At 35.1% G+C, this 11,950-nt stretch overlaps 1 protein-coding gene across 1 annotated transcript; it reads right to left on the bottom strand.

The window, feature by feature from the left end:
- Positions 1–1,727: 1,727 nt before the first annotated feature.
- On the bottom strand, positions 1,728–3,129 carry LOC130138967 (uncharacterized). Its single transcript, XM_056314750.1, has 4 exons — positions 2,599–3,129; positions 2,467–2,503; positions 2,279–2,353; positions 1,728–2,191 (listed from the first exon to the last, which is right to left on the bottom strand). Exons 1-4 carry the CDS (start codon positions 3,127–3,129, stop codon positions 1,728–1,730), a joined length of 1,107 nt encoding a protein of 368 aa, XP_056170725.1.
- Positions 3,130–11,950: the final 8,821 nt, after the last annotated feature.

Consider the following 11,950-nt stretch of genomic DNA (forward strand, 5'->3'; position numbering starts at 1 on the left):
TTGAAGACCTTCCAATAGCTATTTTTTGGAGACTAAGGTAGCGAATGATAACCATTCTGTTTCAGAATGAGTTCCTGAACCAGAAATAGATTTTTCTATTTCTGGTTCCTGGATGAGTTTCTGAGAAAAAAAACCTGTTTGATAACGATAAAAAATTTCTAGTTCTGGAACAAAAACCCGTTTGATAACAGCACAAAATTTCTATTTCCTGAAACAAAAACCCGTTTGATAAACAACAGAAAATTCTATTTCCAGGAAGAGAAATCCATTTTTTTAGAAATAGAATAAAAATAATTAAAAATTCCGAAAAATTCATAAAAATCTCAAAAATATTCAAAAAATCCCAAAAAATTGAAAAATTCCAGAAAAAATCATCAAAATGTCGAGAAAATAAAAAAAATTCAGATTTTGGGATAATAGGAAATTTGTTTAATTTTTTCAAAAAAAATCAAGAAATCAAAAATTTCAAAACTTCACAGAATTACTTAGAATACATATAGCCACCTACTTTGAGTAAAATTTATATTTTTTGAGGTGTCCAAAAAAATAAAAAATAAAAAAAATTTCAAAATTTCACAAAATGGCTTAGAATACCTATGGCCACCCACTTTTTGAGTAAATTTTAATTTTTTTGGGATGCCCAAAAAAAATTTTAAAAAATTAAAAATTTCAAAACTTCACAGAATGGCTTAGAATACCCGTGGCCAATCATTTCAAGAGAAATTTAATTTTTTTGAGATTTCCAAAAAAAATAAAAAAATTAGAAATTTCAAAATTTCATAGAATGGCTTATAGAATACCTGTGGCCACCCACTTTGAGCGAAATTTAAATTTTTTTAGGTGCAAAAAAAATCAAAAAATAAAAAAATGAAAAATTTCAAAACTTCACAGAATGGCTTAGAATACCTGTGGCCACCTACTTTGAGCGAAATTTTAATTTTTTTAGGTGCAAAAAAAAATATAAAAAATCAAAAATTTCAAAACTTCACATAATAGCTTAGAATACTTCTAACCACTCACTTTGAGTGAAATATACAATTTTTGAGGTGCCCAAATGGTATTTTTGATTTTTTGCATTTTTAATTTTTATTTCGTCACCTATAAAAACATTAAATTTCACTCAAAGTGGGTGGCCACAGGTATTTTAAGCAATTCTGAGAAGTTTTGAAATTTTTTATTTTTTTTAATTTTTTTTCGACAGCTAAAAAATTAAAATTTCGCTCAAAGTGGGTGGCCACAGGTATTCAAAGCCATTCTATGAAGTTTTGAAATTTTTGATTTTTTTAATTTTTTTGGGGAATCTCAAAAAAATTAAATTTCTCTCGAAATAGGTGGCCACAAGTATTCTAAGCCATTCCGTGAAGTTTTGAAATTTTTAATTTTTTTAATTATTTCGACACCTAAAAAAAATTAATTTTACGTTAAATTCGTAACGTTACGTATGCCCGCACACAAATTCCAGTCAAATTAATGCAAATGGCCAAGCACTGGAAAGGGTCTTCAACATTCAACCACCATCGTTCTCGATATTTGCTCTCGATATTTGTGAGTATGCATCGTTCCTCATAATATCCCAAATGCTTATGGAGAAAAGTAAACCAAGCACATCACATTACAAGAGCCAATATAGGAGATCCCAAAATACCACATCACATTACAAGAGCCAACATAAAAAATCCTCAAATACAAAATAAAGAAATTACATTAGAAAAGTCGGAAACACTTTTTCATGGAATCTCCGCCATATTATTATCAATTGCCAATTGATTGGCAATTCTTTTCTTAAGCATGTTGATCTCGATATCCTCCTCAGTCGATGTATCGTCAATAACCTCATCTTGTGCATTTCCAAACGGATACTCTGAATCACCATATTGAGAAAAGTTCTTATCCATCTTGTCTTGATCACGGATGTAATTATGAATAGCACAACATGCAATTACAATACATGACTGCTTTTGAATTGAAAATGAAGGCATGTGTCTCAAAATGAAAAAGCGATTCTTTAACACCGCAAATGATCTCTCAATAACATTCCTTAGTGAAGAATGCCTATGGTTGAATAATTCTCTTGCTGTTGTTGCCTGCCTCACTCTACCCCTAAAATCATTAATATGATACCGTTCCCCTTTGAAAGGAGTCAAAAATCCCGGAGTTGCAGCATAACCAAAATCTACCACGTAGTATTTGCCTAGCAAAAGGTATTCATATATTGATCATGATTCGCAATTGCAATACAATTATACAGAAAATTATCCCATGAAAAACAAGCAAATACCTGGTGGAGGTCGAGGAAATTGTAAGCGATGTGTCTCGAGTGCTGCCGAGAGCACCCGACAATCGTTGGCAGAGCCTTCCCAACCAGCATACACAAATGTAAATTTCATATCAAATGAACAAACACACATCACATTCTGAGTGGTAATTCCTTTCCCGCCTCTAAATGGGATCTGTTCGATCAGGTACTTGATGAAGCATGAATGTGAGTGCCATCAATAGCGCCCTATGCAAATTTGTCATTTCAAGCAAAGACTAGCATTATACAAGATTATCAATAAAATGTAAATGACGGTGTAAGGGAATGTATGCAAATCCTACCTTGAAGTAAGGATTATATTTAGGATTGATAAGAATTTCTTCTGGGACAACATCAAATGAAGGTGGTACGATAATTTCTCTTGCCAAATTCAGAACTGCTTGCAACACTTTAGCAAAGTACTTGCTGATAGTTTGTCCCGAATGTTGGAATCTCTCACATAAATCTCTATTCGAGTTCTTGTGAGAAATCATAGATAAAAATATCCCAACTTGTTCGTCTACCCTAATATATCGACTATCTGCCAACCAACCCCTCGCCTTCATTAAATCACAAAGGTTGAGAAAAACATGCCTCTCCATTCGAAAAGTTTCATATATCCTATCTGAATGTCCAAAAAGAATCTCTCTTATCCATTCAGGCCCTGACAATTTACTGTCCCTAATAGGTTCTCTCGTATGCATAGACATGTTCACCGAAACAGTACACATCCATGCTTTCAGTATATTAAGTTCAAAATCATCGAAGACCTGTTCAATTGGTTCAACTGATGCTATTGGACCATTATTGCTGCTACTTTCAACCCCCTCCATATTACCTATGCCCTCGCACGAAGAACACAAACACAACAAATAAGTCAGGAATCAACAGTAGTCACAACGTCATCATAGTTCCATAATTAACAATAGCCACGTCATCATAGTTGCATAATTAAAAACAAACCAAAGACATCATAGTTCCATAAATAAAAACAAACCAAAGTATCTCAAGGACACAAGTCATTAAGTAAAAATAAAGCAAACATGAAAAAGTCATCGTAGTTCTCAACATCTATTCAAAGAGATTCAAGAAGACCGCGTCTCCTTTCAGGTAAAGATAGGACGAAACCCTCTCTCCAGTTGGCACTAAGGCATGCTTGGTTCATAGCTTTGTTGTAAAGATTTTGCTCTAAGTCAAGCATGTCATTTAAGATGGCAACCACGGCTCCCATGGAGTAGGGGTTCTCGGGTGGGGGGACATGTGAGGTGATGGAGCCACTTGTTGATTGACTCGCCTTGGACTTGATCATATCTTGAATGGCTTTGCAGGTGCCAGCAATATCATATGTGCTACTCTTTCTCCTCCTCTTGGAATTTGGAGTCCTATCCAACTTGTGATTCTCACGAACTTGCGTGGCACTCACGTCAGGTGTGAAGACTCCATCACTAAGTTCGTTTGGATCACCTACCAAAGCACCACCACCATTGTCACCACCACTACCATCGTCTTCCCCCTCCGACACCACCAAGTATTCTGCATTTCCTACTGCGTAATCCCCAGTAGCATATGTATCGCCAAACACGATACACAGATCGGGATATTGAGGAAACCCATCCTTTCGGAATTTAGCCCATTCGATGTTATCCTGCAATTTAAAAAATAGTGACATACGTCAGCAACATAATCGAAACACACATCCACAATAAGAACAAAATGACCCAAGTAAACTGATACCTTGATGTGATCATCCCATACACTTGGATCCTCCACAATAACCGTTTGTTAACATGATCCCATCCAAATCCAGATTGTGAAAGAAGCTTCTTATAACTCCCATATCTTGTCTCCTCAATTTGTTTGTCCTGTTCTTCAACTGAACTACAGTAAACTGGAGTGTTGTTTGTTTATTGAACTCGGTAACTATGTTATTCCATCCTACTTTGTTGTAGGTAGTAGTGGTGCGATTTCCTCTTTTTACCTCTTCAACCATTAAGCTTACAAGCAAATTGGTTAAAGGCTCAGATCCACTTTGCCACAAATGTCTCTTTTGAGATGCCATTTACCCTTAACTGGTTGAACATCAAATGAAGCACATCATATGGTGTACCAATTCAAATGCAGAAAAGTATAAGAGAGAAAATGGCATAGTACTAGTCATCAATCATATTTCAGCATTCTTGAAATTCAATAAGGTTCACACGCCATAAGAACAGCACCATATGCAAGTTACAGCGGCAAATAGAGTTCTGCAATGGCAGCTAGTAATAACTTTTGCACATAAAGCCAACTTTTTCTTCTTGTTTATATTTTCTATAAGATAAGTAAAACGGAATTCACCGGTAAAAGACTTGGATGTCCTTGTAAACAACGAAGCATAGACAAAGAAGTTGCTACTAGTGCAAAGAACTACAACAAAGGGGATAAACAAAGCAAAACCGACAGGTTGAAAATCACACCAAATTTCAAATAGACTTCACTTGCAGCAGAGAGAGCGACCAAAACTCTAGTTCGCAACAGCAATTGCAAAAAATAAAATCCTGAAACTAAAACTACATGATCACCTAGGAGATAACACTACAGCCAATGATTTTTATCCAGGAAAACAAAAGGAGGATTACGTTTGTTGCTCTCTGTGGTTTTGAAGCTTAAGATCACATTGCTGTTCGAAAGTGCAAAAGGAGTTTTCACATTTTTACATTGTCTCAAACTCATCACACAAGCGAAACAAGTAAACTAAATATACAATCTGCATAATCAGCAATTTCATCAAGTTAAATTGGTTTACAGTTAAGTGGCAACAGCCAATCAAACTAACTAATACACCATCAAATCCCAACCAGTTGAAGACATGCTCAGGGCATCCAATGTGGACAAAGTTCCAAATATAGAGTGATTATAGCTCGTTCAGGTTTTTAGCAGTGGGTTTAAACATAGCATACTAATCGATCACCTGACTTTTTTGAAGGTGCAACTAAAGGAATCAACATAAGCATATAGCTCGGTCTAGGTGATTTTCCATCATCCCCTAAAAAAAAAAATTGGTCTAGGTGATTTTCTTGCGTAGGAACACAAATAGTTCGGGCTTTTTGATCACCATCAGTAAGTTCTATTCAAGTGAAATTCGAACTTGATGCTTGTAGCATCAGCTTTATCTGATATCCACTGAAGTAAGAGAAGACCGATGTCACAAAGTTCGCTTCGATCGCCTTGACTTGCGAACGCCCAACAGATCATGTTACACTCTAAAATCCCACGACAGCAATTCAATCAACTGAAAAAATAGGGGACACATACAAAGCAATCACGACAGCATCAGCCCCCGAATCAAACACTAAAAACAACCGAATTTTTCCCAAACTGACCGAGGGAAAGCAACGGACGCCGAGACTCCTGGGAGGAGGGGTGATCTCTTTCACGATCTTTCTTCCTGCAGGAGATATGAAGGCCCTGCGCGCGAGCAAAAACCCACCACGTAAAAAAACCGGCGACTTTTCGAGACATCAACCTCGTTCGCACGCACCCATTCCGAAATTAAACGAACAAAAAAGGAAAAAACCTCCATGGAAATGGTGAAATGCCGGCGGTCGACCTCGCCGTCGCCCGGATCCGGGCGATGGCGAGGTCGACCGCGGCCATGGCGAGGCCGCTCGGTGGGGGAGGCCGAGCGGCCTCGCCATGGTCGGCGGTCGACCTCGCCGTGGCCCGGATCCGGGCCATGGCGAGGTCGACCGCCTGCACCCGGGCGAGGCCGAGCGGCCTCGCCATGGCCGGTGGTCCACCTCGCCGTCGCCCAGATCTGGGCCACGGCGAGGTCGACCGCCGGCCATGGCGAGGCCGAAGCTGACCCCCCCGATCACGGCGACTTCCAAATCCAGAAAAGAGAGAGATGAGAGGAGATGCAGGGCAGGATCGGAGCTTACGTGGAGCAGGAGCGAGCGAGCGAGCGGCCCTGGCTTCCTCTCGGTCGGAGCGAGCGAACGAGCGGCCTGGCTTCCTCTCGACGGCGACGGAGAGAGTACAGAGAGAGACGGGCAGATCAGAGAGAGAGAGATGAGAGGAGACGAGAGACAGATGTTTTGAAGAGAATGAGTTCCTCAGAAATGGTTCTGAGTTTTGTTCAAGAAACAAAAAACCAACTTTTTTAGGTTCGATTTTTGGTTTCGTAACCGGTTCGGGACAAAAACTTGTCCGGAAATAGAAAAATAAAATTACGTTACCAAACGGGTTTCTGGTCCAAAACTGATTCCGGGAACAAAAAACCGGTTCTGGACAGAACCAGAATGGTTACCATGCGCGCCCTAAGGTGCTGCATGAAAACCATTCTCGGTTCCCGTCTTAACCGGTTTTTTGTTCCGTAATCGCTTTGGACCGTAAACCCGTTTGGTAAACACAATTTCATTTTTCTATTTCCGGACAAGTTTGCTTCCAAAACTCGATTAAAACCGAAATGAGAACAAAAAAAAGTTGATTTTTCATTTCGAACAAAAGTGAGAACCATTTCGAGAATTCATTTTCTTCAACACACATATTCATATGGAAGTCACGATCTTTGAGGTGAGAAAAAAAAGCAAAAAATCAAAAATTTCAAAACTTAACAGAATGGTTTAGAATCTGTGGCTACCCACTTTCAGTGAAATTTAAATTTTTTTAGGTACCGAAAAAAATAAAAAAAATAAATAAAAATAAAAAATTTCAAAATTTCACAAAATGGCTTAGAAAACCTATGGCCACCCACTTTGAGCAAAATTTAATTTTTTTAGTTGCCAAAAAAATAAAAAATTCTAAAATTTAAAAACTTCATGAATATCTTAGAATACCTGTGTGCCACCCAATTTGAGCGAAATTTTATTTTTTAGGTGCGAAAAAAATAAAAAAAAAAGCAAAAAATCAAAAATTTCAAAACTTCACAGAATCGGCTTTAGAATATTTGTGGCCATCCACTTTGAGTGAAATTTAAATTTTTTAGGTGCCGAAAAAAATAAAAAAAATAAAAAATTTCAAAACTTCACAGAATAGCTTAAAATACCTGTGGCCACCTACTTTGAGTGAAATTTAAATTTTTTTATATGCCAAAAAAAATAAAAATAAGCAAAAAAGTAAAAATTTCAAAACTTTACATAATGGCTTAAAATACCTGTGGCCACCCACTTTGAGCGAAATTTTATTTTTTTAGGTGCCGAAAAAAATAAAAATAAAAATAAAAAAATAAAAATTTCAAAACTTCACAAAATGGCTTAGAATACCTGTGGCCATCCACTTTAAGCGAAATTTAAATTTTTTTAGGTGCCGAAAAAAATAAAAAAAATAAAAAATAAAAAACTTCACATAATTGCTTAGAATACCTGTGGCCACCCACTTTGAGTGAAATTTAATTTTTTTTAGGTGTCGAAAAAAAAATAAAAATAAGCAAAAAAGAAAAATTTTCAAAACTTCACAGAGTAGCTTAGAATACATGTGGCCATCCACTTTGAGTGAAATTTAATTTTCTTTAGGAACCAAAAAAAAAAAAAAAAATAAAAAATACCATTTGGGCATCTAAAAAATTAAATTTTACTCAAAGTGGGTGGCTAGAGGTATTGTAAGTCATTCAGTAAAGTTTTGAAATTTTTGATTTTTTATGTTTTTTCACCTAAAAAATTTAAATTTCACTCAAAGTGGATGGCCACATGTATTCTAAGTCATTCTCATGAAGTTTTGAAATTTTTGATTTTTTTTTTTTTTCACCTCCAAAAATTAAAATTTCACTCAAAGTGAGTGGCCACAGGTATTCTAAGCCATTCCGTAAAGTTTTGAAATTTTTGAGTTTTTGAATTTTTTTGGGCACCTTAAAAAATTTAAATTTCACTTAAAGTGGGTGGCCACATGTATTCTAAACTATTCTGTGAAGTTTTGAAATTTTTGATTCTTTGATTTTTTTTGGGCACCTAAAAAAAATTTAAATTTCACTAAAAGTGGGTGGCCACAGGTATTCTAAGCAATTCTGTGAAGTTTTGAAATTTTTGATTTCTTGATTTTTTTTGAAAAAATTCAACAAATTTCCTATTTTCCCGAAATGTAAATTTTTTTTATTTTCTCGACATTTTGATGATTTTTTCTGGAATTTTTCAATTTTTTGGGATTTTCTGAATTTTTTTAAAGATTTTTATGAATTTTTCGGATTTTTTATTCCATTTCTAAAAAAATGGATTTTTGTTCCTGGAAATAGAATTTTCTGTTGTTTATCAAACGGGTTTTCATTTCAGAAAATAGAAATTTTGTGCTGTTATCAAACGGGTTTCTGTTCTAGAAATAGAAATTTTTTGTCATTATCAAACGGGTTTTTTTTTTCAGAAACTCATCCAGGAACCAGAAATAGATTTTCTATTTCTGGTTCAGGAACTCATTCCGGAACAGAATGGTTATCATTCGCTACCTAAGAACTATATAAGAGAATCAATACATGCTAAAGAAGAAACGGAAAACTGAGAAAGTTACAAACAATAGTATAGTTGCAATTTCTATGTTATGGGCGTTATTTAGTGGTACACTCTACTAAGAGTTGTATTACTCATTGTAATCTGTATTTTGAGGAGTGTATAAGCGCATAAATAGTGCTCCTATATTGATAGTTGGGGGAACTATAAGCTTTGGGTAGAAGTAGCACGTACTACTTTGTAACTACTTAAGGGATTACTAGTGGATTACAGTTTTGTTGGTGGCCGTTAGTTCGAGAGAGTTGACGTAGATTTGATCTAAGTTGAATCACTATAAAATTCATGTACAACTTTTTTTTCTATCTCTTTACTCATTTAAATATGTATTTGATAGAAGTATATTGTATATCATATTGTCAAACTTTTCTTGAATCTATCGAACTTCCCAAAGCCAGGCTTTGTGGTATGTTCTAATATGGTTGTGCATTCGGATCTTAACTTAAATTATTCAGTGAAGAATTGTTAAGTTTTGTAAATCAACCTATTTCACATACCTCTAATTTTTTAGTATCTATGTTGAAAATTTAACTTGTGCGGAAGTATGGTGTTAATATCAATAGTTTGTGTTTAATGTGTGCAAGTGTATGTGTATGGTCTAGTTAATGTAGGAGAACAAGGGGCAAGGTATATAGATGAGTATTTAAGGGATAGGAGGCTATGGGATATGAAAATATAGTTTCATAGTTTTTATATGGAGGAGTACACATGGTGTAGTTGGAATGGTGAGGGAGCTAGAGGATATGCACCCCACATAACCTCAACATGAATGAGTATTGCCAATTTATAGGCATTCTTTGACCGACACTCCTTATCAAACATCTCTGAACATGCATGCTGGCCATTCAGTGGCCACTAAGGTAGCGCATGATAATCATTCTGTTCCGGAATGAGTTCCTGAAACAGAAATAGATTTTTCTATTTCTAGTTCCAAGATGAGTTTCTGAGAAAAGAAACCCGTTTGATAACGACAAAAAATTTCTATTTCTAGAACAGAAACCCGTTTGATAACAGCACAAAATTTCTATTTCCTGAAACAAAAACCCGTTTGATAAACAACAAAAAATTCTATTTCCAGGAACAGAAATCCATTTTTTTAGAAATGGAATAAAAATAATTAAAAAATTCGAAAAATTCCTAAAAATCTCAAAAAAATTCCAGAAAATCCCGAAAAATTGAAAAATTCCAGAAAAATTCATCAAAATATAGAGAAAATAAAAAAAAATTCAGATTTTGGGAAAATAGGAAATTTGTTGAATTTTTTCAAAAAAAAATCAGGAAATCAAAAATTTCAAAACTTCACAGAATTGCTTAGAATACCTGTGGCCACCCACTTTTTGCATAAATTTTAATTTTTTTGAGATGCCCAAAAAAATTTAAAAATTTTAAAACTTCACAGAATGGCTTAGAATACCCGTGGCCAACCATTTCGAGAGAAATTTAATTTTTTTGAGATTCTAAAAAAAATAAAAAAATCAGAAATTTAAAAACTTCATATAATGGCTTAGAATACCTGTGGCAACCCACTTTGAGCGAAATTTAAATATTTTTAGGTGCTGAAAAAAAAATAAAAAACTTAAAAACTTCACATAATGGCTTAGAATACCTGTGGCCACCAACTTTGAGCGAAATTTAAATTTTTTTAGGTGCCGAAAAAAAAATCAAAAAGTAAAAAATTTCAAAACTTCATAGAATGCCTTATAGAATACCTGTGGCCACCCGCTTTGAGCGAAATTTAAATTTGTTTAGGTGCCGAAAAAAATAAAAAAATGAAAAATTTCAAAACTTCACAGAATGGCTTTGAATGCATGTGGCCACCCACTTTGAGCGAAATTTAAATTTTTTTAGGTGCAAAAAAATATAAAAAATCAAAAATTTCAAAACTTCACATAATGGCTTAGAATACTTCTGGCCACTCACTTTAAGTGAAATTTAAAATTTTTTAGGTGCCCAAATGGTATTTTTGCTTTTTTAATTTTTATTTCGTCACATAAAAAAAATTAAATTTCACTCAAAGTGGGTGGCCACATGTATTCTAAGCCATTCTGTGATGTTTTGAAATTTTTTATTTTTTTTTCGGCACCTAAAAAAATTTAAATTTCGCTCAAAGTGGGTGGCCACAGGTATTCTAAGCCATTCTATGAAGTTTTGAAATTTTTCATTTTTTTATTTTTTTTGGGAATCTCAAAAAAATTAAATTTCTCTCGAAATGGGTGGCCACAAGTATTCTAAGCCATTCTGTGAAGTTTTGAAATTTTTATTTTTTTTCGGCACCTAAAAAAATTTAAATTTTGCTCAAAGCGGGTGGCCACAGGTATTCTAAGCCATTCTGTGAAATTTTGAAATTAAATTTTACGTTGGATTCGTAACGTTACGTACGCCCGCACACAAAATTCCAGTCAAATTAATGCAAATGGCCAAGCACTGGAACGGGCCTTCAGCATTCAACCACCATCGCTCTCGATATTTGCTCTCAATATTTGTGAGTATGCATCGTTCCTCGTAATATCCCAAATGCTTATGGAGAAAAGTAAACCAAGCACATCACATTACAAGAGCCAATATAGGAGATCCCAAAATACCACGTCACATTACAAAAGCCAACATAAACAATCCTCAAATACAAAATAATGGAAATACATTAGAAAAGTCGGAAACACATTTTCATGGAATCTCCGCCATATTATTATCAATTGCCAATTGATTGGCAATTCTTTTCTTAAGCATGTTGATCTCGATATCCTCCTCGGTAGATGTATCGTCGATAACCTCATCTTGTGCACTTCCAAACGGGTACTCCGAATCACCACATTGGGAAAAGTTCTTATCCATCTTGTCTTGATCACGGATGTAATTATGAATAGCACAACATGCAATTACAATACATAACTGCTTTTGAATTGAAAATGAAGGCATGTGTCTCAAAATGAAGAAGCGATACTTTAAAACTGCAAATGATCTCTCAATAACATTCCTTAGTGAAGAATGTCTATGGTTAAATAATTCTCTTGCTGTTGTTGCCTGCCTCACTCTACCCCTAAAATCATTAATATGATACCGTTCCCCTTTGAAAGGAGTCAAAAATCCCGGAACACGCGATTTTCCTGCCTTTCCTTGCACTTATAGTTAGCCCATTACGCGAGAAGAAAGGAAAACAATGTAATACCATCAGAAAACAATCCGA

This window comes from Syzygium oleosum, unplaced genomic scaffold (genome assembly GCF_021117445.2).
Source record: "Syzygium oleosum isolate NSW1041296 unplaced genomic scaffold, Sole_v2.1 Sole_v2.09, whole genome shotgun sequence".
Taxonomy (NCBI): domain Eukaryota; kingdom Viridiplantae; phylum Streptophyta; class Magnoliopsida; order Myrtales; family Myrtaceae; genus Syzygium; species Syzygium oleosum.